We start from the raw sequence: 26,240 nt of genomic DNA, 5'->3' as shown, positions 1-26,240 counted from the left end.
TTTGGTTAAAACAAATGGCGTACATCAACAAGTTGTTGAAATCCGTGACACAAAGAAACAAATACAGCATTCGTGACACTTGAATACATGAGAACGTGCAGATTAGCAATGCATCGTATGTATACTTTTGCGACAGAATGAGCGTCGTGGAGAATTATACTGTACTTCAGATTTCTTCACGCGTCTGAACGTAAAATAATCTTTTTTTGCTTTACACATCCAATAATCCACTTGGCCCTTAGTGGCATCATTTCAGAAACATTGGTTTCACACAAGCAGTCCCCTGACATTAAGTTATTTTCCAAGCCAGAGTATGTGGCCAAATTAATTAAACCTTAAATGAACTTTAGTGTTGGTTGCCTTTTAAAGTAATGCATGTTGTTACTGGACAACTGTCACAATACACTGGACTACAAAAACACAAAGGGGGTACCCGGATGTGCAAAATAAAATTACGTGCGATATTTAATGCTTTATTCAATTGCTTTTATTCAAGAAATGTACACATTTATTTAAACACGAAAACGATATAATTCTGCAATAAAAAATGACAAAACGCTTCCAATGCCACACACACACAATAAAGCAGAATGCAACAGGAGACACATTTACACCTGAAAACATTTAAAATGCAAGGTTGCTAATTAATGTCATATTTTAAACTAGAATCTGGACTATCTTAACATCAATATTTAAGGTAGAGTGGCTTTTGAGAAGCCATGAATATACCACCACAACAGCACATGGCGAAAATCGGCGAGTATTCCTGCAAGGCTGAATGGCAATGCCAGCACAACGTTTAGGGGCCTTGTAGACATAACTCAATGCGGCATTCAGATGGATGTAAGTATTTAACCTGGAAAGAACAACAGGAGCGAGACAAGATGATCATATTCTTCAGATTATAAGACGATCCAGAAGGTAAGACGCACCACAAACGTGTGCCTGGCCATTGTCAATCGTGATGCAAATCTGGTCACACAGCACTATTGGAAAAGATGCACTGCCAACTTTTGCTTAAATTTTTAAAAAGTACAAAAAACAGACCACAATCCAGGGAATACAGTAGCAGTTCTGCCCAATTCCTATATAATAGGGAGGAATTTCAGATTAAGGACAATTTCGGATATTTTTTCAGATATTGGGGTTATTGACATTGTAATAAATTAACGTGTATTCATGCTTACAAAAGTGACATCGTCGGATGATTCATCACGCAACTTTCTGGAGGAAATGCACGCAAGTTTTGAAACACGCGGCATCCTTTCCGGTGGACATCACACTTTCGGATCGACAACAAAATCAGGAACCAATCCCTACACTACGCCTTCCAGGACCTCTCTTAGCGGCACGAGACACACATCGTTATAGAAGCCCCCCTCATTGTCTCCCCCACCGAAAACGAGCAGCGTGGTAAGGGCCTCGTGCCCCCCAGTCGCTCCTTCCGTTTTGGCATCATCCAGAGACGCCAGTGCGAGGATAGAGTGGCCAGCACGTGGCACCGACCCAAAGGGGTCACTCGTGAGCTGTGTCCACTCGCTCGTATCTGAAGCACACACACACAGTTATTACTCGGCGTGTAAGAATTCAACAATCTCCAATCCACCCCCCGCAATGCAATGAATTGTCAAAATGCGAGATTCAAGGATCTTTACACTTTCATCTCATTTGTATTCAGCTTTATATTCTATCTGGTTTGTTCTATCAAGTTCGTAGCAGTATCCCGAAGGAACATTATAGCATGTACTTTTAATAAGGCATAAATTATCAATTCCCAGGAACAGCGAAGACATGGTTAGCACACTGCACTATGAAGAAGACCTAAGTTTGATTTCCAGTCATGGCTAACATCAGTGGCAAATTATATCAAGAAAAGTCTTGACCTTCACTAACCCATACCTATGTGCAAACCCCCATGACCTATGGTAAGGGGTAGGGCTTCAGTGGATTGACAAAATGCCATGTAAATTATATATCAATTATAGAAGATATATGCATACATCGACAAAAAACTGTGCGAATGTATTTTACATCAACAAATCTTCATGTGTGCAGTTAACTTCCAATGGGCTATATTCATGCGATTTCTAGCACATCTGCTTTGCTATACAAAAACATGGCTCAAAAATTTGGGTTGAAATGCTAAATAAATAAACGGAGAGGTTGCTTACCAACGTTGAAGATGTGCGTGTCCGTGAGAGCACGTTGGCCATTATATCCTCCGTGAATGATCATACGGTTGTCCGAAACAGGGGCAGATGCATGCCAGCTAAGGATAGAAAGGGGTATATGTTTTACACTTACTATAAACCAACTCAAATCTCGTTCCAGATTTTACCACATGTTTGTTTTGGCATGATGTCTGACGTTTCACAACACCTGCCAAACAACACGTAGTACAACCTGAAAACAAATCGGACCTATACAGCACAAACGTGAAAAACGTGAAAAACGTGCGCAGTAGTAATGCTATGATACAATTTACAAAACAGCTTGGGTATAAATAATGACATTTCTTTAATGCAGTAGAGGTGTAACGATATACACCCTCTCCACAGGATCATGTGATGATTGATGTAATTAAAAGGAGTCCAGATTTCATCATAAATTACTTTTTGCGGTAAGTGTAGCGGCCACTAGTGGCTGCAGGATACAAGAATACATTCCGTATAGAAAATAAAATAAAACATTCAAGTTTATATATGCATTGCAAGCTTTATAATCAAATGTAATTAATTCTTTACACCTCAATCATACAGTACTTGTTTTCATAAATACAACGTTAAAAAAGAACATCACTACAATTACATTCTCACCAAGAAGGAGCTTTAGAGACCCTTCAGGGGAAAATTTTGGCCAACTCTTCCGCACTGGCCACGACACCAAAACTTGACGATCAACTAATTGTGGTGTACCCATGTATACCGCTGCGTGGATAGGGACTGGGGCATTTAAGAAACATGCATCATTGGCTCAACTGCCCCGCCGGGAGATTGCATCGAACAGGTGATCTCTGGATTGCAAGTCCGGGTGTGCAAACCATAAACTAACCATGACAGCACAGCAGCATCACCCTTTCACAGTAAATCGTTTTAATTGCTCACCATCTTGGAGAAGGCACGGCTCCCTGGACTTGCACGGGTGCATACTCCATAAACCCTAGAGTGATGATATACAAGTTTGACGGGCAGCAATACCAGTTACGACATGGATTTCATTAAAGCAAAAGCCATTACAAACAATGAACACGCCAACCCCGCCCCCGATTTTAGCACGGTTGAAAATATAAATCACTGGCCCCACGGCAGCATGTTAAACAGCACAGCATGCACACTCCCATCGCTCACCAAGGTCGAGGACATGCAGGTCACTGAAGCACACGGGTGCATCCCAACCACCGAATATCACCAGCTTGTTTTTCAGGAGGATCATCGAGTGTCTGATAAATAACATGCAAAATAAGCTTTTGAGCTTATAAATGATGACAATATGGGAACATCATTGAACTTGTTGTTTACAGTCTCATTCTATAACCAAATCACTTTTTTTTTCAAGGCATCTGTTCATCGGACCGTTAAAGCAAAGCAGAATTCTTGGATAGTGCTTGGACAGGTGATCACCATGCAGTTTGAAATGGGTTAACATGATGAACAGCAGAAGGCAGTCAGTCTTGCAATATCTATTACTGTACTGCTATGCTTATATTCTTAGGTTTTTTCTATGCTTATACAACGGTGTTGCCTTCACCAACTGCATTGGCCAGTGCAAAATATGGTCAAACAACTCCTCATGACCTGCACAGCATGGGAAAAACCCTCATCTGGATAGTGTATTGACACTCATTTATTCATAATGGCCTGCCGGCAATATCAGCTTTAAAGTGCGTACCCGGATCGAGGGCAGGGAAGGTCGCCCACCACAATCGGCTGGTACCAGATGCTGTGCTGCGGATTGAAGATGTACAGTTGGTTGCTGCAGCCGTCCGGCTGTGGGTTGGGTAGTGGGAAAACGCCTCCAAACACAAACAGCTCATGGCGGAAGAGCGTGCTGCTATGGTACGCCAGAGGTGGAACCTTGCCCTTGGCCTGGCTCCAAACAGGATTGGGGAGGGAGACACACACACAGGTCAGCATTGCAATTCATCATCAGCAGCTATATTTTTAACCAGTGCCATATTCTGAAACATGCCCTCAAAGCATCCATGTCCTATAAGCCCATTTGACTGAACTTATGAAATGTCAAGAGTGCAGGGTGCTTTGTAATGCAATTGTACACAGTAATTATATTTTTAGAGACGTGCCTTTTTTCTAATTTTATCCAGATTTAACTTTTGATGTCATGTCATGAGAGAAAAACATCTATTTGAAACTCTCGGGGTGCCGTATTAGAGTAGTCCAAGAAAAGATGTGACAGGCCTGCTTCAAAGATCTCTTATGTGACAGAATGTGCCCGAGGAACTTATCTGATAAAAGGAGTATCACTTCATGTTTTTTTTTTAAGCGAGACGGATTGTGACACTGCGTGACCATGAGGGATAGCGACATGGGGATACCTTAATTCAGCAGTGGATAAAACAAATTGGCTCATAAGTATTAGATGCAATGGTGAGGATGATAAATATGAATAATTATTACAATATATGTGACGATGATAATGCCGATCCAATGTAATTCCAAACACTGCATAGAGCTCACCTCCACCAGTTGCCACTTCCATGTGGCCATGTCCAAGATGTGCATGTCACTGAACCATTTCCCATTTTTGGAGCCTCCAAAAACGTAGATTCGCCGCATCTCCGAGTCGAATGTAGCTGTGTGCCCAATACGGCATTCTGGGGTTTTACCAGTGGCAACCGTCTCCGCTGGTAACCACGAGTTATTCTCTAGCACAACGACAAAAAATCGTACATTTGCATGGATTTTGTAACTTCAAGATGTGCTTGTCCTCTAAAGTAAAAACAACATATAAAGGCACACTACCTGCTATGACACATGGACCAGAAATATGGACATTAAATAATTTCATCGTCTTGGTTCTTTCGGTAAAGTCACGTAGAAGGAAAATAATAAATAATAAATAATAAAAATAAAACATTATATTCCTGCAGTCACGAAAACTTTAAATGGAAAAATTTTATAATTTATTTTAACAAAAGTGGATAAGTTTCAATAAAGGAACAAGTGATAAGAGAGAACACACAGGTTAAATACATCGGTTAGTCACTCCCTAATGTAGATGGGTACAGGCAGACAGAGTTAAGGCTTTCAACCTAAGTTGAAATGCATAAGGCAGACATGATTATTTTATGTCAGAATGAGCCATTGGAATTTGGTTCTCCTTATTACCCAACTACTCTGTTCAAAACAATTACTGAATCAGGACCAATCTTAAAAATAGAAAAACATCAAACCACATTTTTGCTGTCCCTAGGATGAAAATTAAAATTTAGTACTTAAACTGAGAAGTATCTCAAAGTGCACGACAAAAAACCATTTCAAAGGGAAACAGGGAGAACAATAAAAGGATAACAGAATTAGACAATTCGGAAGAAACAAAAAAAACAGCTGCATACCCAACCTAAAACCCTCGGACAACTACAATGAAAACAGAAATATAAATCAAAATGTTCAAAAATGAAACTTGCAACAAAGTCATACAACAAGTTTGGGTGTATAAAATGTGAAAAAAACATGTGATCCATACAAATCCATCACAAAGGTAAAATGTACACAAACGTAGGTGCTCTTAACATGAATTACAGTCCTTACCAATGTGCAATTTCCAAATGGGGTCCTTGCAAAAAGTCATGCGGTGGCCCTGTCCTCCAATGAGGATGACTGTTTGTGGGTCGATGAGGCACAGGCTGTGGCCCCAGCGTGCGCTCGGCAGGGCTGCAGTGGAGTGAGGGCATGGCATGGCAGCGCTCCGTCAAATCACACGTGGGAAATACAAACGTGCACAAAGACCAAAGCGCTTTGCTCATCTCTACAAATGGTTCTAAGAGAAATTATTCGGTCATCACTTGCAATTCTAAATCGTTTTACTTATATATTTTTTTGACAACGGAATAAAAGTTTCAGCACAATCCACCGTAGTAATGGCAGTATGATACAGTACAAAAGCAGTTAATGAACAAACAGCACTTGAAACAAATTTCATTTTTCGCAAGTTAGTTATGCTACAGGAAACAGGTTCATACTTCTACTAGAAGGTCTTTAAAATATATCCTACTAGACCATTCTCGCATCGCCACAGCAAAAATTACTCTGGCAGTATGCATCTCTGCACCACTGGACTTGCAAATCCGTTTAAAAATCAAATACACGACACTCGTTTACCGACCATTTTCTTCGCTTTTCTTTTGAAGCTGCTGGGCCATTTTCTTGACGCTCTTGCCCGCTGGCTTCTTCTCATCCCTTGCGTCTTTGACGCTCTTCTCAAAACTCCCCTCGGGAGTTGTGCTGCCGAAGCCGGGGGAATCACCGGGGCTGGCACTCGTGGAGCAGAAGGTCTCGCCGGGCGTGGAGCTCACGGGGCTGCCCGCCTGGTGCAGCTTGCGACAGATGCGCGACTGCTTGGCGATGGGGAGGCTGCCTGGAGGCGTGTCAGGGCCATCTTCTGTGGACTGGTGACTGCGCTTGCGCTGCCTGTGATTCCCCTTCATAGACTCCACCTTTGTCGCCAAAATGGAGACCTACACGTTGAGAAAGAAGTGTGTAAATTTCGATTTAAAGCTTTCGTGACTGCAGGGATTCATCTTCTTGGTTCTTTCGGTAAAGTCACGTAGAAGGGAAATAATAAAATAATAAAAAGAAAACATAATAAAATTATTCTCACGACGTTTCGGCCACAACGCAAGCAGCCGTCCTCAGGTGAAGAACAGGTCTGTCGGGAAGACAGCGTCTATTTAAGCTGGGTTGGAGGGGGAAGAGCGCCTTGACAAAATAATTTGCATATCAAGAGGAATTTAGCATATTTATGGGAAATGCAGATATGAGATTAGTACTACTTGTGAAATGCGTAGGAGGTGGGCGGGGGGTTTCAAAGTCATATTATGCCCGTGCATTATGCAGGATTAGCAGCATCAAAGGGAGGGGATAGGGGTAGCATTAATAAAGGGAAGGAATGTTAATAGTATGGAGCTGCAGTAACTAAACCACCACGTAAAAAAGAAGTGTGTGTATATATTTAGTCGATGCACCCCGCGGCAGGGAACCCCTCCTGGAAGTTGTCCCTGCGAGGCATACAGTGAATGCAGCACTGGCCAGCAACTGGGCATTAGCCAACCAGTCGTGGATGATAATTGCCATATGGCGTCCAAAATAAGGTGATTTGCAAGTAATCTCTCAATTGCTTGTCAATTTTACCTTGACAAAATCACCAGGAATGTGGCTAAACTTGTTGTACATCAGAAACCGAGCAGGGTTGAGCCTGAATAGTGCTTGAATGGGTGACCACCATTCACAGCACACATCAAGTTGCCATAGCCAAATGGGGAACAAAGTGGTGGACAGCAAATGCCATTATCCAGCAGTGGATTGGTAAAATAATTGTACATGTCATATATGTGTATGATAATTATTTCAACAAAAACCATGCATAGAATAGCATGAGAATTGACTGATGATGTATGCAAGGTATATGAAAATGATGCACTTATGTTACATGTAGGATAATGGAGTCAACAAAGGGAAAGTTAACTATTACAAACCTAATATACATTAGAATTTGTAGTGTTCCCGCTAAAATAAGCCAAGACCAAAAATGAATGTGTTCAGCCACTGCATTCCTTATACAAAGTAGAATTTAATAAAATCCAACCAATATTAGCTTCCAAAGGGAATGACTACAAAATAAAGGCGCATTGTGATACAAATAAGTTGTTATTAGGCGAATTAAATTTCAATCAAACATTCCCTAAAAAGAAAAAATACATTTCCATCTGCTAAAATTTCGAGATCAAACCTGAAAGGCAAATCAACAAGAATGTTTCAGACAAACCTTTGGAGAAACCTCAACGGGTGAAGAGACCTCAGCTTCTGAAGGGTCTTCGGCCGATTCTCTCTCTATGGAAGTTTGGCCACCCACTGACATGAAGAACGAGCGAAGGGACGCTGTGGAACTCCTCTTGCACCCGCCTAGGCCCTGCCTCTTGTTCACCACCTACAGAAAAAAATTATCAGTTCCTTCATTTGAACCAGAACATGAGTCATTGATATATTGCTACACGTAAAGCAACATGAACAAATCACCCTTAATGAACCAGATTTCATCAGTTGATGCATAGAAGATGCTATAGGCTGCAGTGAATAGCAGAGGGGAGTGGGGTAAATCAAGTGTTGTACTGTACTTCTGTACAATTGGTGGATTGTATAGGTAACTATTCATATGCCAATTTAAAAACTGGTCATCAGGAATAAAAAAAAAATATATTATTCTCATCAGACCCCAAGGTGTCAAGTGCAGTCTCTAGCTCTCATTATCCACTGAATCTCTCTAGCCTATGTTCCATGAAGAAGGGACATTGCACAAAACGTCTCCAACTATATATTTTTCCTTTTAAGTCAGTGATATTATTAAAGGCAGTGGTATTGACGAATGTGTTTTTTTATTTGTGCTTGTGCACCACCGCCAATGCAGCATCACCAAATGATTTGTTTACTACAAGTACAGGGGTGTGCAATAAAACACTGCAAGAAGACACCAAAAACTATTTTTTTACAATAACAAATTTAATTGTCCTTTGCATTGTGTTTTCGGGTTGTAAAGCGTGTTGTCTGGTATTATGTCCAACCCTAACCCTAAGCTTCTTTGGGAACTTTATGAACGGACAAAAGCTTACAGCAAATGGAGCATAGTCAGACTTCATGCCAGACAACACGTGGTATAACCCAAAAACAAAGTTGTAGAGCACAATCGCAAAGACCCATGCTGTAGCAATTCTCTGCACGATACACAAACCCCACATCGCCCACGGGCAAGATGACCAGCGCGGACGTACCCGTCCATCCACGGTGAGCACCAGTTTTGCGAATTGTCCGAATTCAGCCTGCGTTTCAGCAGCCTCCAAAAATTCGTCCGTCCACTCGCCCTCCCACACCAGACTCCTGAGCATAGAACAAGGGGAATTAAAAATAAGCTTACCACGCCATCAGTGCATCAGAGTCTATGAACACATATAGATATTTTTATAAATCTTTACTGATAGACGATGAGGGGCCCCCTTTCCATGCTGTTTGGGCTGTAGCGGATTATTTTCCATACTTCACACACTGGTCAGTGCGTGGTGATTAAATCAAGGACATAAATGGCGGTGTGTAAATACAGGATCGGTGCAATAATGATTTTTATGCACTGCTCTCCATCTGTACCACTTTTTTTATTGCTTTAATTTATATTTATTCAACTGGGAAGTACTTTATATATACACAAGTTGGTCATTGAATGGAAGTTTTTTTCCCACAAGAAATCCGATTCACGCAATGACTCCACGTATTAATGAGAAAATAAATTATGCTAGTCAGTGCAAATTGGTAAAGCTGGGAGAACAGAGACATGGGGAGCAATGAAGCGTGATCTAAGAAGGAATTTTGATAAACTATCATCTGCTGCCCACAACACATTCCGATCCATTTACGTCTCAATGATGCTTGATCGCTTCGTTGCTCAGCAGCCCCCAAAACCACAGCACACGTATCCATTCGTTAGGCTGTTGTTGTGGGAACCCTCTCTCTCTCACCTGTTCTCTGCAGACAAGGTGCCCAGGGGCTGTGTTTTGACGGCTCCAGGCACCCTCATCTCTGCACTCACGAAGCTGCCTGCCGAGTAGGCGCCCCACGCTCCCCGCGTGAACACCACCAGGTGAGCGGGCAGGGGCAGTGGCACGGCCAGCGAAAAGCAAAGACGGTCCGACTTGCTGCACCCAACATAAGTGGTAGAAACACGCAACTTATAAAGGTCACACAAGGCCACCGGTACGTGGCGAAAACTATTATTGTAATTGGCGTGTTCAATGTACAATAAGTATTCCCCCTATTGTTATCATCAGCCATGGTCTATCCACGGCCATATTTCTCCATGATCTCGCCATGCAATCACAGTAGGTCCCAGTGGACGTGTAAAAAAACCAGGTTGATTATATTAAATAGTTTTATATCCGTGGCGTGACAAGACATTTTCTTTATTCACGTGCTAATTTCTTTAGCAACCTGTTTATTAATTATTATAGGGTTTATGCTGTACCACGTTAGTATTGTATACCTTTTGGGACTCAAATCTCCCTTGACAAAGCACTGTTAAGTGGGACCTCTCCTGGTTCTAAGGCTGGTCATATAACAGGGCCCGTAGACACGGGGCAGGTGGGGGACATTTAGTTTGTTGTCCTTCCCCCACACCACCGACGTAGGGTGCTAAAGAAGTTCAACATGTACAGTACATACATTTACCCCGGGGAATTCTAAATCCGTCGGAGCCTCATCCTATAATTTCGCAGGCCATGTTGATACTATAGATGGGGTTAAGCGGTGGCATAATGATTAGGAAATTGTGCTATAGACCCGCAAAACCCAAAGGTATAAGATTCCAGACCACGGCTCATAATCAGTGGCGAACGATATCTGAAGCGATTCCAGACTCCTCATTCACAAAAGCCGCACTAACCAGCGTGGTGAAGTATGGTCAAACAATCCATTAGAACGGGAAGCCTCGAGGGACAAAGGGCCATCACGTTCATATATAGTATATAATACAAACTACAATATATAATACAAACTGCAGTATAAACAGCAAATCGCAATCGTCTTCATACAAAAAAACGCGGGAAAACGAATCCCAGTGGCCCCCAATGTAACCAACGTGTACTACCGACCTGATGGCTTGCCTGGGCGGATCCTTCAGATTCCACAGGACGTAGATTTCGAGCTTCCCCATGTTCGCGAGCGAAGTTAGCGGTAGCAAATTCTGAGTTTAAACAACAAGAAGAATATTAATAATAATAAACACGACGCACATGCGGAACTGATGCGCCACCGCTGAACTTGCGAAAATGAGATTTCGCGCCAAATAACCTCTCGCGCGCTCCCATTGGCTGGAGCGGTCTCTTCCAATTCGCGAATCAGAACGTTGCTATGCAAATTTTTTCCTCATTGCTTCTGTCTGACAAGGGGACTCGCCGGGTAGGACACAGATGTCGCGGTTTTCATTGTGTTTCAAATGAGCAGAGGCGAAATAGATATTCAACTTCAGTTTGTCAAAAGTGGCTTAATTTCTCTGGGTTCTGAAAACTTGATCAGACTTCAGTTGTTTAATTCACGCGCGTGGCTTAACAATGGACGCCAAGTGTGCCTAATTTATCCATTCATCGTTAACATGTGACACTTTGTGTAAATATTACACCAAAAAAGAGCTACAGGTTGCACAACAATTGGCTGGAAATACCTGCCTTATCAGATTTCAAATTCACGCAATCACGCTCGAGCTCTCCGAAACAACGTATTAAACTAGATAATAATATCTACGTGACTTTTCCGTAAGACCCAAAGAGCATATATAATAATAGCCTAGATTATCAGAACCCAAGTGTACAATGCTCCCAATGCTTTGTACGTGTTGCGTATAATTTTCACACGAAACTAAATTTTCCATGAATCTATGACCAACCTGAAGCGACATTTCCACCAGGCAACCCATCAGCATTGGGCTTCGAAAGTAGCATCCGGTACAATAAAGTGTTTCAGGATTTACCAGAGGTGGGACAAAGTCATTGTTATGCAAGTCCAAGTCGAATCTGAAGTCATCAAATTCATGACTCGAGTCTGACTCGAGTCCAAGTCACATGACTCGAGTCCACACCTCTGGGATTTACCTATGTAAACCAATGCGGCTGTTATAAAACATTGGTCCAGGACTGCTATAGGGCTCTGATGAATCTGATAGTCATTCTATTTTATGGTGGCACTGTGGTTCATTCACGGCTTAACGCATTGCAATGCAAAACCTGAGTTAGATTTTAGTCACGGCTAACACCAGTGGCATTATATATGAACCACATTAAATCCACACCGACCAGTCTGATGGGAGTTATGGATAGTCAAACAACGCCCTTAACCGACACGGCATGGGAAATGTTGACAAAGAGCTGTAACATTATAATTGTTATTATACAGCATTGTGATTAATCAGTATATCACGATAGATGATGCTGACCTGACATTTCCAACTTTTGCCATCGAGATTATAGTCCTTTTTGAATGTGCTGCTTGTTAAATAAAGGAGTGTAGACGGGGCACATGGGAGTGCTCTTGCAAATTTGGTAATCCAGCTGTATTTAACAACCATTACTATAGATGAGACGCTAAAAGGTCAAAACCAGTCCAGAATGTGCTTGCTTAAACAAAGGCTGCTTCACAGTCTGGAAATCCAAGAGGCTGGTGGGATAAATAATGTATACGCATTGTTTGGAGCTAAAATGTCTGCTTATAGTTGCTGGACATGGCTTTTATTTTGCTCACACGTGTATCGAGCCCAAAACTGCGGCCTAAAGTTTTAAAGTCATAACTGTGGACATAATCAAGCTGTTGGAATCAACTTCACAGACCCCATAGTACTAAATTTGAAGTTTTCGTGACTGCAAGGATCCATATACCTTTTGGTTCTTTCGGTAAAGTCACGTAGGTGAAAATAAAAAAATAAGATAAAATAAAAAGTTTAGTTATTTTTTATTTTATCTTATTATTATTTTTATTTTCACCTACGTGACTTTACCGAAAGAACCAAAGAGTATAGACCCCATAGTATTTAAGCAACACGAAGAATCGATTCCTAAATTAAATTCCAAGCACGTATAGCGAGAATCGATTCGCTGTGGGCGACCTTTGTGTAAGGGGGTGGGGCCGTCGTACCAGACGAGGGTCAACCGCGATGACGTCACCGACATTCCTGAGAAAATAACACCGCCCCAATACGGGGTGACGTCAGCGATTTAAAACGCGGTGACGTCATCACGCACACGTAAAAAAAACATCTACATCAACGTGAAAATATTATGCTTTCGTGCATAACAGTGCCCTTAGAAGCGAAAATATAATACGTGATGTTTCGGGTAACGTCCCTTTTGCGTGGCACATTAAAAAAAATAAAAAATAACGTGATGACGTAGCCGCGCGAACGTGCCGAACCCTTCAAACGTAAACGCGATTGCAAGTAGCCCCGCCCACCCTACGTGGTGACGTCAGCGCGCGTGCGTCGCCCCGCCCCCCGCCGTGATGTCGTCACACGCCGCCGTGACGTCACGCGAGCGTCTCCCTAGCGCGGCGGTTTCGCGAGCGGCCATTTTCCTTTTTCGTTTGAGCGGCGGCGGCGGCGGAAGGCGGCGAAGGAGACGAAGGAGACGAAGACGACGGAGAGAGACGAGCCCCCGGTGAGTCGAGACTGCCCCGACGCGGCGCGCTCGAACAAGCGACGTTCTACGATATTTTTCGTACACACACAAAAATTAAAATCGACGCGGTTTTGTTCTGTTTTCCGTGCGTTAAAGACGGTTTCGGGGGGTGGTGGTGGTTGTTGTTTTTTTGGCGTCGTTTTGTCGCGAGGTTTTTTTTATTGTCGCCGTGAGGGGAGGGGGGGTTTGTGGGTTCGGTCCGGCCATTTGTCGTCGCTCGCCTTCACGGTCGTTTGCGTGTTCGTGTTGTTTTCGTCGTGGATCCCGCTCTGATAGTTGCGGCTGTTTTGTTATCATTTTCTATTACATTTCTTGGAATTGTTTTGTTGGTGGGAGCACGTGTGACGAGGAGGAGGAGGGAGGCGAGACGAGCGAGGCTGGGTGAAAACCCCCTCCTTTTTCCCCACTACAACACCCGCCCACGTTACTCGCCTCCCCCTCCCCCTCCCCCCTTTCTAGCCATTCGTCCCCCCGTCAAGCCCCCCCCCCCCGTCAAGGCCCCCCCCGTCAAGGCCCCCCCCCCGTCAAGGCCCCCCCCCCCCCGTCAAGGCCCCCCCCCGTCAAGGCCCCTCATCGTCAAGCCCACCCCCCCACCGTCAAGGCCCCCCCCCCGTCAAGCCCCCCCCCCCGTCAAGGCCCCCCCCCCGTCAAGGCCCCCCCCCGTCAAGCCCCCCCCCCCCGTCAAGCCCCCCCCCCCGTCAAGCCCCCCCCCCCCCGTCAAGCCCCCCCCCCCCGTCAAGGCCCCTCATCGTCAAGCCCACCCCCCCACCGTCAAGGCCCCCCCCCGTCAAGGCCCCCCCCCCCCCGTCAAGGCCCCCCCCCCCGTCAAGGCCCCCCCCCCCGTCAAGGCCCCCCCCCCCCGTCAAGGCCCCCCCCCCGTCAAGGCCCCCCCCGTCAAGGCTTCTTTCCCCTCCAGTCCCCCTCCAGTTCCCTCCCTCTCCTGACCCCCCTCCTGACCCCCCTCCTGACAACCCTTCCTGACCCCCCCCCCGCCTGACCCCGCGCCTGATCCCCTCCCCCGCCTGATCCCCTCCCCCTCCTGACCCCCTTTATCCGCCCCCATCCAGACCCCACCCATCATCCCCTCCCTCCAACCCCCTCTTCCCCCCTCCTGCTACACCTCCATAACCCTCCCACGTTGCGTCACGTTCAATGACGCCGTTGACTTTGCGTGACGTCAAAATGCGTTTGCGAACAGAAAAAAAGATCGGCGCGATGACGTCATCATCGCCCGTCGACTAACCGCGTGCGTGGTGACGTCATCGCGTCTACGTGCCCGGGCAGTCGGTACTTAAGGAAGGCGCCGCTTTGGAATTGGGACGCGGGAGAGAGATCTCGAGGTTCGCTTTATTTGGCTTCGTGTTACCGCGCGTGCTGCTCCACCCACCGGCGGTCGAGGCTTTCGTTGTCGGCACGAGCGAAGGAGGCGAGAGAGGTGCGTTGCGGCGGGGTTTTTGTAGGCCTAAGAACGATTCGTGTCGCTTGGTTCGTGTGGGCCATGAGGAAGTTGAGCGTTTTTTTTTTAAGTGCGTGGTTTGTGGTGATGCGGGACGGATGTACTAGATGCCTAGGCCGCGTGCCGCCAATTTATCGATGTAAATCGGTGATTGCTCTCGTGGTTATTGAGTAAGCGATTATGTTCGCTTTTTTCCGAAGGTTATTGTAATGAAGGAGACGATAAAGTGAAACAAAACAGACGAAACGTTACGAACAAATTCTATTTATTTCAGTGTTTTGTGAAAGTTTCGTTTGTGTGTCGCCATTTATTTCACCGTCTCGTGTGTAGCGGCCTATTGTCTCGTTCTTGGGTTTTTTTTATTCGCTTAACTTTTTTGGCGCGAATTTGTCGTTTGTCTCGTGCCCTTCGCATTTGTACTTGATTACGTGTTCTCAATATACATAGCGGGTAATGCCGTAATCGTCGCCTAATTAACGTCCTCGGCGTTAATTGAGCTCCGTAGGCTCTCCCCGCGGGCCCCCGTCGACGCGTTCGGGTTTGTGCGGCTTCATCCCCCAATGGTCGGTGTGGGTGGGTTACGACTCCATGTAAATATCTCTTTTTTCCCCTCTCTTTCTCCCTGACAACGTTGTCGGTTTTAGAACCCGATTAAATATATATCCGTGCCAATAACGGCACACACCTGTGCCTCCATACGCTTGGGCGATAGATTAATCGCGGCAAGGTGCTGCTGGGCGGGAGAGGCCTCCGTTGAGCCTGGCAGTGGGAAACAAAGGGCAACGTGGCTGCACTGAGCAGAGCAAAGTGTGAAGCTCTTGCCGGGCTCCAACTCCTTCCAGCTGTTCTATTTCTCGTCGTCGCCCAACGGTCTTCCCCTAAGCTGTAAGCCTCCAGCAAAGGGGGCAAGGTTATTTCCTTCAATGCCCCCTTAATCGTCTTATGTTTCGGTCGACGTTGGTAAAGCGTGTCGGTATTGGATGTTGCCATAGTAGCTATCTGTGAAAAAGTCTTAAGATACTGATTCAATGAGTTTTTCTCCCTGTGGCTTTCTCAGTAATAAAGCAAACTTTAATTGTATTGAATTTAATCTACCTAGCTTTTCCAATGACATGTTCTACTCGGGTAAACGGTATCCAAGCTATATATACACATGACTGTACTAGCTATAATCATAACACCTATTTAAACTGTAAATCGTGTTTAGGCAATTTGGTATGTTTTTATGATTAAGTAATTGAGTCAATTAAGAAAGCTCTTTTGCATAGTCTTGACTTGTTGCTGTGTGGTAACGACTGTCCCCAATCTTTAGCAGGTGAACGAAGGTGGTTAAGAGGCCATGGCCCGTACCAAGCAAACAGCCCGTAAGTCCACTGGTGGGAAGGCCCCACGCAAGCAGCTAGCCACCAAGGCGGCTCGCAAGAGTGCGCCGTCCACCGGTGGCGTAAAGAAGCCTCACCGTTACCGGTAAGTGCCGGACCATCCCCACCACGAACGGGGAGCGTATCAACAAAATTGCCTCCCAACACAATTACATTTGATGAACACGCATTATTTCACGAGATAATCTTGTATGACGTGGTTGTGTGTGCGGTTTACAACAGACCTGGCACGGTGGCGCTGCGTGAGATCCGTCGTTACCAGAAGTCGACGGAGCTGTTGATCCGCAAGCTGCCATTCCAGCGCCTGGTTCGTGAGATCGCGCAGGACTTTAAGACCGATCTGCGCTTCCAGAGTGCTGCCATTGGCGCCTTGCAGGTACGACAATAGCATTTTGTAGCGCAAGCAAATGTTCTCGCGTATTTTATCGTATCGTCGGTTTGAAATGTCTTTGTGCGGTGTATTTGCAAGTAACGGTTATGTTTGGTTCTGCAGGAGGCAAGCGAGGCCTACCTGGTGGGGCTCTTTGAGGACACCAACCTGTGTGCGATTCACGCCAAGCGTGTCACCATCATGCCCAAGGACATCCAGCTGGCACGACGCATCCGTGGCGAGCGCGCCTAAGCCTTGGCAGCATTGCACCCGCACACCTTGGGTCCATGGATACAAAAAAAAGTAGATTTTTAGATTTTAGCCACGTGTATTTCATAGAATAGTTGAAGTTGTACACAAATTGCTTGCTTCTTTGTCGCGTTTTGTCTCGGAAATTTGTTTTTATCCCCTTGTGCATCATGGTAAAGTTGCCTGGATTGAAGGGGATTCATGATAAGATCTTATACCATTTTTTCCAGCGCAGCAGCATTTGTACACAGGCTCAGTGTATTTTTATAACAACTTCAGGTAAATTGAAACTTTGTACGTGGTTTGATTACATCTTTCAGTTTCTTTTCCTTCCCATCAAGCTTGTGTTGCATCTCCTATTCCTTTACCCATTACTGTGTATCTGTGGAATTTTTTTAAAGGTTGCCAATAAACATTTGTTCAAATAAGAATGTTTTTGACATTTATTGAACGCATGTTTCTCACTGCATTCTGATGAAAATTGTCAAGCGGCAGACATTTTACATTAATGATAGTGAAGCCAAAGCGTTGCCCAGTTATGAAACAAACTTATAACAGCCTGAGTAATATCAAGTCTTAAATTTAAATGTGTTGTTTGGAGTGGAATGCCTAATTTTGTTAGACGTTGCTCGCAACGTCGGCATGGCCCTGAATATTGCTCGGGATGGATACGCACCACAAACCAATGTGTAGGCTACTACGAGACCAGTGGGCTGGTGTCAATACAGTAAAATTGTACTATACTGCGATTATTCTCCCTGCCTGCAAAATGTGACATGCATGGTGAAGGATGCCTACCAATACATCATGGGAATTCACATGAATTGTAACTAGTAAATTAGTGGTCTTGCAATGATCATCCCTTTCACACATTAGGGCAGTGTTCAAATATTGCTTCATAATAGCCGTTGTAAGAAACACCCACTTATAATAAAAGGTTCTAACCATGCAAAGTATTTCAGAATGTTTAAAAAAGTCTTCCCCAATCAAATTGACCACTAGGTGGCAGCCTCATATCAAGCGTAAAACAAGCAGTTGCGTAGGCACGGTTACATTTCAAGTAAAGTGCACGGGAGATTATTGACACGATGTTATTTGGTGACACTGGATTGAAACTAAATTCAGAGGGGCATCAATTGTGATTTGTGTGCGTTAATATGGAGACTGGAATCAAAATCGCACACCGCATTACCATATACAACGGGACAACATTCAGGTACAGTCCCTAACATCAAGACGTTTCGTATGAAAGCTAATGTTTTTTTTCCAATCATTCTCATTACTTTAATATGCACTGGGAGGATATTGTATTTCTTACCATAACTGGTGAGCTAATTAATGCATTTCAATCATGTCAATCGTGTTGCTTTTCAGATATACAATACAAACTTCCCTGCATCGGATTACATGAATTGCCCTATGATTGATTGCCCGTATTTTGCACCCTATGGAAAAAAACCCGAAACGCTAGGGCTGGCTACATCCATTCGTGAAATAAAACTGTAAGCCACATCTCCCATCTATGCAATGCATCCCACGGGTCCACATTTAACCTTTGCCAGCTCGATAATAGCAATGATGAGGCTTAATGTACAACAGGGTTTGATCTGAGGTTATCCTATGGAAGATGTTTACTGCGGTATTCGTAATTACCAACACATGAATGAGAATATAATTGCACGCGCATTTTATGAGCATTTAGATTATAAGTGCTCATGTATGTGTGGCCTCATTTCAAACCTGGAGCGACTAGCTTGGTGGAGTATGGTCAAATAACACGACTCCCGCAGGCGTGGAAAGGCTTATCCAGTCATGGGTTGGCAAACTGGTTTTACATGTGCAATGTTGTAAGCTGGAAATGCATACATTGTATATTACAGACATTAATATGAGCAAGTATAACATTTACATTTGCAATTATATTTACTAAAATATCAACATTTTGAAAAATGTATTAACTACTATCACTTTCATCATGGGACCTCCTTTGCCAGTACCAAAATATAAGAATAGGTTTTCCCCTTTTTCTGGCAACAAAACAGGTGTTACGATGTTAAAACACCAAACTGAAACCTTTTACAAGGAATCATGTCTGCATTAACCACAACACTTGTGGTCAGAATGCAAACAAAAATAATACTGATAATATATGCATTGTCTTTGAAACTGATTGGTCCACACCAGAGACAGCTTTCTTTTGAGCCTCGTCTCAAACGGTGTTAGACCAGAGGACGCCTTTCGGTGGAGCACTCCTACCGTGATTTGGAGCTTTCGTGACTGCAGGCATTACTCTTTGGTTATTTCGATAAAGTCACGTAGAAAGAGAAAATAATAAAATATTTTATTGAATTAAATTGATTATTTTCACGTAGAAAGAGAAAAAAAAGATGTAAATGTATTTAATTTATTATTTTCTTTTTCTACGTGACTTTACCGAAAGAACCAAATAGTCACTCCTATCGTGTTTGCTGCTGTAACGTTCTGACCCGCCCCCTTTACTGGGACATCTGCGACCGAAAGAGCTTTCCAGCTCATCGGATTCCTCCACTTTAAATTAACATTGTTTCCGAACACACCCCCTCGGAGCGTTTAGCCCCCGCCCCCTCTCGCCCACCCCCACGAACATTCCCCCCGGGCGGCGAGTTGAGTAACCGAACGCACCTCCCATCAACCCCTCCCCCTTCAATGACGTCACGGACCGGAAGTGCCAACCCTGGAAGTAAACACGACGGGGCCCCATGGAGGCTGCGGCCAACACAGACATAAATATTCGTCTCTTCGCCCGTCCCGACGCCGCCCGTCAACCCCCCGTGCCTGTCCGCGCCTCGAGGTAAACGCGACGCCGTCGTTGAGTGCAGAGAGAGAGAGAGACGAGAGATTCTTGAGGTTTCATATCGACGGTACGGCGATGCATGTGATGTGCGAATGCCATGCGGGTGGGGTGTGGGGGCATTGCCCGAAACGTCGCCTAATATTTTTTTTGCTGTGGATACCACGGTGGTGGTGGGGGAGTGCCACCGAAATCGTGTAAATACCCCCCACCCCTCAACACAGCGATTCGTTCGTGATCTTTACAGATATCCCTGCGCTTTCTAACGAGCATCTGTGTTTCTAGACCAGCGGTCGGGAACCTATGGCTCTTCCGGTGACGGCATATGGCTCCCAGACAATTTTGAGTTGAAAACAATAAAAATTAAAAAATTAAAATAAAATCAGTTTGGAACTGATTTTAAAATACTATTGCTTAATAATACCGTGTCATTTTAAAGTAAACAGAAATTAGTTTTGAAGATAAATTTCACGGGTCACGGGTCCCGTGACCAAAAGTCGCATTAAAAGTAAGACATATTTAGTTTATTATACGTTAAAAATACTATATGGCTCTCAATGAAAGATATTTAGAAATATTTGGCCTTTATGGCTCTCCCAGTCAAAAAGGTTCCCGACCCCTGGTCTAGACGGATACGTTTTGCAGGTGTCCGTCGTGCAAGCGACGAGCCCGTATCTCACAGGGGAGAGAATTTATATTTAAAGCTCTCGTGACTGCAGGGATTCATATGCTTGGTTCTTTCGGTAGAGTCACGTAGAAGGGAAATAATAAAACTAAAACAATAAAATTATCACGACGTTTCGATTGTAACACAAGCAATCATCATCAGGTGTTTAAACCACAGAAAAATTTTTTTTTAATTTTTTTTCTAATTTTCATCATCAGGTGTGAAAACCACAGCAAGAAAAAAATAACTTTTTTTCAAATTTTCTTGCTGTGGTTTTCACACCTGATGATGATTGCTGTGTTGCAATCGAAACGTCGTCAGAATTTTATTGTTTTTTTTATTTTATTATTTCCCTTCTACGTGACTTTACCGAAATAAGCAATGATAGGGGAGAGAGAATGTTCAGTGTGTACCTTGAACTGCTGTCACCAGCCGTGCTAATCGCAGGTGCGGGAACTTTCAAACGCGTCTTTCGTGTATCGAGATCAGTGCTAGACACGTGGAAAAGCTTCCGATTCCACTGGGTTTGTCTAATTTCTATCTTATAAATGGATCAACCCCGTTTATTTAGTGTGAGGTTTTTAGTTTGTACAGTAATCACGTTCGTGTCATTTAGATTCATAGAGCCAAACAGAAGCACACCAAGCCGATTACGTGTACTGTATATTTCTAGATTTGAAGCTTTCGTGACTGCAAGGATTCATACTCTTAGGCTTTTTCGGTAAAGTCACGTAGGTAAAAGTAAAATTAATAGAAGTAATAATAGAAATAAAATAATAAATCACGACGTTTCGGAGGCAACACAAGTCTCCGCCATCAGGTGGGACCGTCACAGCTAAATGATGCAGTAATTTTAGCTGTGAAGGTCCCACCTGATGACGGAGACTTGTGTTGCCTCCGAAATGTCATGATTTATTATTGTATTTCTATTATTACTTCTATTAATTTTATTTTTTACCTACGTGACTTTACCGAAAAAGCCTAAGAGTATGTACTGTATATGCTGTGCAGGGTGGTCGAGATCTCTTGTGACCCCCCCTTGCCAAATTACTTAATTTTAATAAACTTTGCTTTAAGAAAACATAACGTTAGAGAATTCAGTTTGGGGGGGGGGGGTCAGAAGTAATCTGGACCAGCCCTGTAGCTTCTCACCCACTCGGCGATGGTGCCCGAGTCGCACGCTCCGAGGAATATTTTAATTGTTTCACAATCCAATCTCATGCTCATCTGCTGACCATTCTCACGCACTCGCATCGTAGCCACCTTCCAATGTCAAGAGCTCCGGACAGCCCCAGTACCGTAACAAGTGCAGCACAGAGACACCGCTGCCCAGAAATGTCCTCACCTCGTTCTCCTCCGTTCTTTCAGTGGGGGTCTCTTCCAGCCCCATGGCCCTGGACTCGGCGCTGTCGAGCGAGGCGTGGGCCCACGTGTGTGAGGGTCTCGCCGGCCCCGAGGTTCCCAGCACGACCGACGGCTTCGAGGATTCATTTGGAAGCAGTGACGCTCCCGTTGGAGTTCCTGACGCACGGGGAGGTCCACTCATCCACGCCGCTGGGACACAGGGAAACAACACCCATACCCCATTCCCTAAAACACACAGGGATGCTCCCATCACGACGATTCCTGAGACATTTGGGGATGTACCGGCAAGGAACCACCCTCAGACACTGGGAGACAATGACACCATTGTCACCGAGACAAAGAGAGACACTGTGACCAGGATCACTCAAGCAGCGGGGGACAAGGTTCCTGAGATGCAATGGGGAACCCAGACCCTGATTCTTGCAACGTCACTTTGCAACGCCACCTCCTCCAGCGTCAACGCACGGCAAGACGGCAGAGCCGCCCCCGACTCTGCGTCTGGGCGACTTGACGATTCTGCAGCTTACTTGGCCTTGCTCGGTAAATTAATGTAATCGTATTCGAAATTACTATAAGAGTATTTTTGGGTTAGATCGCATAAATATAAATGTCGTTAAACCCGCCATCACCCAACGCAGCAAATTAGTAAGGCTTGTCACGTTAACAAAATGTGCCAATTCGTTACTTGTTCAGCACACTGGTGTGCTGGAGAGTAAACCCACAACATTTACAATTCGAGTACGACGTTTCGCTAGTAATGACAACTAGCCTCATCAGTAGACAGCCAGAGTTGTGGAGAAATCCTCCTGTTTTGGTCTGAAATAAAACCTGTTATGGATAATTTTGGTTGTGAAAGCCTACGTCTTAAACTTATTCAAAGTTGTTTGCTGTGTTTGCCTTGCCATAGGCTTGCATACTTTTTGTGCACGGGAAGCCTTTCGGGCTCGTTAATAGGGCCCGCACCTTCGATTAGCACGGTTCGCTACGTACGGTGTGAAAGAAGTTCAACATACATAACCAACGTATTCAAGACCCCACGAGCCAACACGCAAACCACAACTTAATTTCATGCAGAGTACAGAAGGATAACCATTTCGAAATGTCCCACAACATTTATCCATCACTGCAAGCATCTTAGCTGCACTAATCTGGTACTCAAAGGGAATATATTTTCGACTTGGTAACCCTTTCTGTTTTGAGAAATTTTACCATTTCTATAAACAGAGAGTGAATGGGTAGTCCTTGGTTGGTCCAAATTCGGTGTAAGTTAATGTGTAGCCTTCTAACGGTTTTTATAAGTCGTAATCAGTCCTCAGGAAGAAAATGTTCCCTACCCCAGGATTACCCTATTGGCGATGAGTATGAATATGTTTGGTTCATTTAGTTTTGAAAAAAATGTGTTACTGTCCAGCAAATATATACCAGTGCACTACCACTATGTCACTTAAATCACATTCATACAAATATTGACATTTGGTTGCTTAATTATATAACTAAACACCCACTCTGAATAAGATACATTAATCTTCATTTTATTCTATTAACAACAGTTACCCAATAGATAAACTTACCCCTCCCATAGAAGTGTTGATTTTTTTTGTTACCACAGGCTCAGAGATACAAACAGGATGTGAACACCAACATATACTTGTTTGAGTAGGAAACTGCCATGACTTGTTATTGTTATTATTCTAAATTGCTGTGGGTTTATTTTGGTTTGTTTGATGATAGAGTTACGGCTCAGACGTATCAAAGGGCAGGAGCGGGCCGTGTCGTCACGGGAGATGGTGAGCAGCCTGGCGCAGGCACGACAAGAGTGCTTGGACCGTCTCCTGCACGACAACTCGTTCACGGAAGCCTTCACTGAAGACAACCTCGGAGACGGGTGAGCGTCCAGACTTATCTGACAATTCGGTGGGCAACTTATGTGTGGCTCGGTGTGTAGGGTAGGCATGTTACACTTCCCCCACCTCTTCCTCAGCCATTCGGTGAATTGTTAATATTTAGGGTCATGTTTAGATTGTATTTGTTCTTGGATACATTAGTGTCAATATCACATTAGCATAACATATGCATTTACTTGCATATATTATGAGTGAGAATTATTTGTAACTGATTAGGCATGTGTTGATGCGTCAAGTAATGTATGATACAAATATTTGTAAAGATGTTACGAATGCCGAGGAATTCCTTATAAATGATATTACACACACACACACACAATACACCATTAAAATGTGAAGATGAAAACTTACAAGATTAAATCCATATTTAGTAAAAGCAATAACGTGTTTATCCATAATTGCTACCTGTGAGTGTTGTTCTATTTGGCTGTACACTCGATATAAAATGTGTCGCTGTTGTCTCTTTTTTCAATTTTACAACTTGTAAAAGCTCCCTGATACAGTTCCGGCGATGGCTCGCGCCCGAGCGAGTGGCCGTCACAGCCGAAGAATTGGAGCACCTCATACCGCCCGTGGCCATGGTGGAAAATAATAGCATGGCGTCGACTAACGGTGGGACGACGGATAAAAGCGCAGCGGCGGTGAGCCTGGAACCGGTGAAAACGGAGGAAATAAGTGACCATGCGGTGAACGAGTCGGAGGGTCGTGCGGACGTGGAGCTTCCTGATACGGTCCCTTGACATGGCAGCGGTTGATAGCTGAAGATGCACACACATCCGCAAAGCTCAGGTGGCTTCGCAAAAAAATGAAAGTGACATTGTGTCTAATACTTTAGCTTTTGTTGAAAACTTGCACAGTTTCGCTGACCAAGAAGATATGTGTTTTGTGGCACTCGACATTAAGTGGGATACATTAGGGGTCAAATGGTTCATTGCCCTGGGAATTCAATCAATTGACATGATTCAGGGCTGTAATTCAAGATTATTAATTGTTTACATTATGGTGAATGGTAGCATACGTACAAAACAAAATGCATTGATCGTTAAACGTGCAACTTATTGCATAACATATTATTAATTAATGCATCGATGCATCTTTCCAGCCCGAATAGCAATTAAATGGAATTTTTTGTTTTAATCAAGCAAAGAAACGATTAGTATCTGTGGTTCATATAGTTAACGTGTGGCTTTAAGGTGGATCTTTTTTAGTAGCTGGTAACATCCTGGAGTCAGTAAATCACTTGAAGATGGGTGCACAGTTTTTCGTGTTCATTTCCCAACACTGAGTTTTGTACGTATGTAAGATTGCCTTTCACTGGGATTCATATCACTACAAAGCCCAGTATAACACAGAAGTTTGCATTGATTAAAGTCTACAAGAGAACCTGATTTTTTTCAATTAAAAAAACCGTTGAGGATGACTGACATCAACACGGGATACTCGTTCAGTTTTCATCTGTCACCAGTTGGTGGCACTGTGATCATTGGCAAGGCTGGTTGAGAACTTGCGAACTACATTTTAGAGTGTACGTGTGTGCAGTATTATGTTTGGCGTCACATGAAAATCCTAATGATAAAGAAAGATGCAAAAATGTGTGATTTATCTGCTGCTGCTTAATTGCTATGATTTGATGTTCGTGGATGCATTTCGAGACATGTGGAAGCACAGGACCCAGTTGCTGGAATCATTGAACCGGCCACATGCCTAGGCTTGGACACAGCTGCCCAAGGCACGGAGATTGGCTTTGGACCCCTTGGCAAAACGATCTGACCCCAGATTTCCGGGTACTGCCAACATCAAGGAACAGCTAAAAATAAGTGCCCCATGTTTACAGCCAACAGGGACGGATGGGTGGCGTCCGACAGAAATAGCGCTGTTATCACCATCTGTCTACTATTTACGCTGTCAACCCTAAAGCACCTATTATCCTCCCTCCCTTCCTGTGTTCGGCCCTAATTATTTCATAATTTGATGGTGAGTGGTTTTTTTCATTATGCTTTTTTAAACCAAAACTGGAAAATTATATCCAAAGCGGACACCCGCAAACGGAAGTCGTGTCGAGAGAGTGGAAATTTGTGAAATATCTATAAGCTATGTCTGTAATACTTTTTTGCATTTCTTTATCCTATGAACAGTTTATCCAGAAGTGTTCCTGGTGTAAGGCATTAACTACGTATTTAATTAATTGATGTACTTATGTCGACATGTTTGCTGTTGGGAAAAAATAAAAATCGAATATGCAAGTTCTGGAATTTTTTTTGTAAATTCCAATGCAATATATTTTCTCTGCATTGATATGAAGGTTGGCAGGTGTGAATAATATATGTACATGACTGATGTCTGCATGATTATCCATGAAGAGATTTGTTGTATGAAGACGAATTTAACAATTTTGGAAAGCACTTCTGGGTGGCATCCACTGATAAAATGCAGATACTGTATTACGATACATTTTGGATCACAATGCGGATATAAATACAGTTATCTTTCCGTAGATAATAGGTGAGAGGTGAAATAACAAACTTGTAATCTTTAGAAACATTCGGCAGTACTCATTGCTTCCTTTTTTGATCAGTTCG

General features: G+C 43.9%; 3 protein-coding genes across 6 annotated transcripts; 2 read left to right on the top strand and 1 right to left on the bottom strand.

Annotated features, from left to right (window-relative positions):
* Nucleotides 1–563: 563 nt before the first annotated feature.
* Nucleotides 564–11,105, bottom strand: LOC133342190 (uncharacterized). Its single transcript, XM_061551161.1, has 12 exons — nt 10,868–11,105; nt 9,740–9,916; nt 9,002–9,107; nt 8,002–8,163; nt 6,343–6,694; nt 5,769–5,891; nt 4,695–4,882; nt 3,889–4,085; nt 3,348–3,439; nt 3,105–3,159; nt 2,172–2,269; nt 564–1,546 (listed from the first exon to the last, which is right to left on the bottom strand). Exons 1-12 carry the CDS (start codon nt 10,927–10,929, stop codon nt 1,317–1,319), a joined length of 1,842 nt encoding a protein of 613 aa, XP_061407145.1. The 5' UTR covers nt 10,930–11,105; the 3' UTR covers nt 564–1,316.
* Nucleotides 11,106–13,251: 2,146 nt separating this feature from the next.
* On the top strand, nt 13,252–17,326 carry LOC133342371 (histone H3.3A). 4 transcript variants are annotated; one of them, XM_061551488.1, is made up of 4 exons: nt 13,252–13,417; nt 16,210–16,361; nt 16,499–16,652; nt 16,770–17,326. In XM_061551488.1, the coding sequence occupies exons 2-4, from the start codon at nt 16,234–16,236 to the stop codon at nt 16,896–16,898; spliced, it is 411 nt and encodes a 136-aa protein (XP_061407472.1). In that variant the 5' UTR covers nt 13,252–13,417; nt 16,210–16,233; the 3' UTR covers nt 16,899–17,326. The 4 variants fall into 4 exon arrangements, with proteins under 4 accessions (XP_061407472.1, XP_061407471.1, XP_061407474.1 ...); XM_061551487.1 differs by having other exon boundaries at nt 13,260–13,417; nt 16,207–16,361; XM_061551490.1 differs by lacking the exon at nt 13,252–13,417 and adding an exon at nt 14,703–14,873.
* A 2,259-nt stretch (nt 17,327–19,585) lies between these two features.
* Nucleotides 19,586–25,908, top strand: CCDC32 (coiled-coil domain containing 32). The gene is made up of 4 exons (XM_061551485.1): nt 19,586–19,725; nt 21,761–22,297; nt 23,489–23,642; nt 24,152–25,908. Exons 2-4 carry the CDS (start codon nt 21,781–21,783, stop codon nt 24,399–24,401), a joined length of 921 nt encoding a protein of 306 aa, XP_061407469.1. The 5' UTR covers nt 19,586–19,725; nt 21,761–21,780; the 3' UTR covers nt 24,402–25,908.
* The last annotated feature ends 332 nt before the right edge of the window (nt 25,909–26,240 follow it).

Source organism: Lethenteron reissneri, chromosome 14, assembly GCF_015708825.2.
Source record: "Lethenteron reissneri isolate LAM-NWPU_2019-01 chromosome 14, ASM1570882v1, whole genome shotgun sequence".
Taxonomy (NCBI): Eukaryota; Metazoa; Chordata; class Hyperoartia; order Petromyzontiformes; family Petromyzontidae; genus Lethenteron; species Lethenteron reissneri.
The sequence above is the reverse complement of the archived record's forward strand: the minus strand, read 5'-3'. Positions and strand labels throughout refer to the sequence as shown.

Excerpts from the sequence above, each read along its gene's own strand:
- LOC133342190 (XM_061551161.1), bottom strand. The coding sequence starts at position 10,929 with ATGGGGAAGCTCGAAATCTACGTCCTGTGGAATCTGAAGGATCCGCCC. Across the intron at positions 4,086-4,694 it reads GGAAGTGGCAACTGGTGGAG|GCCAAGGGCAAGGTTCCACC; the intron begins GTGAGCTCTATG and ends GTTTGGAGCCAG. Across the intron at positions 2,270-3,104 it reads GCCGTGCCTTCTCCAAGATG|CTGGCATGCATCTGCCCCTG; the intron begins GTGAGCAATTAA and ends TTCTATCCTTAG.
- LOC133342371 (XM_061551488.1), top strand. The coding sequence starts at position 16,234 with ATGGCCCGTACCAAGCAAACAGCCCGTAAGTCCACTGGTGGGAAGGCC. Across the intron at positions 16,362-16,498 it reads AAGAAGCCTCACCGTTACCG|ACCTGGCACGGTGGCGCTGC; the intron begins GTAAGTGCCGGA and ends GGTTTACAACAG. Across the intron at positions 16,653-16,769 it reads CTGCCATTGGCGCCTTGCAG|GAGGCAAGCGAGGCCTACCT; the intron begins GTACGACAATAG and ends TTGGTTCTGCAG.
- CCDC32 (XM_061551485.1), top strand. The coding sequence starts at position 21,781 with ATGGCCCTGGACTCGGCGCTGTCGAGCGAGGCGTGGGCCCACGTGTGT. Across the intron at positions 22,298-23,488 it reads AGCTTACTTGGCCTTGCTCG|AGTTACGGCTCAGACGTATC; the intron begins GTAAATTAATGT and ends GTTTGATGATAG. Across the intron at positions 23,643-24,151 it reads GAAGACAACCTCGGAGACGG|CTCCCTGATACAGTTCCGGC; the intron begins GTGAGCGTCCAG and ends AACTTGTAAAAG.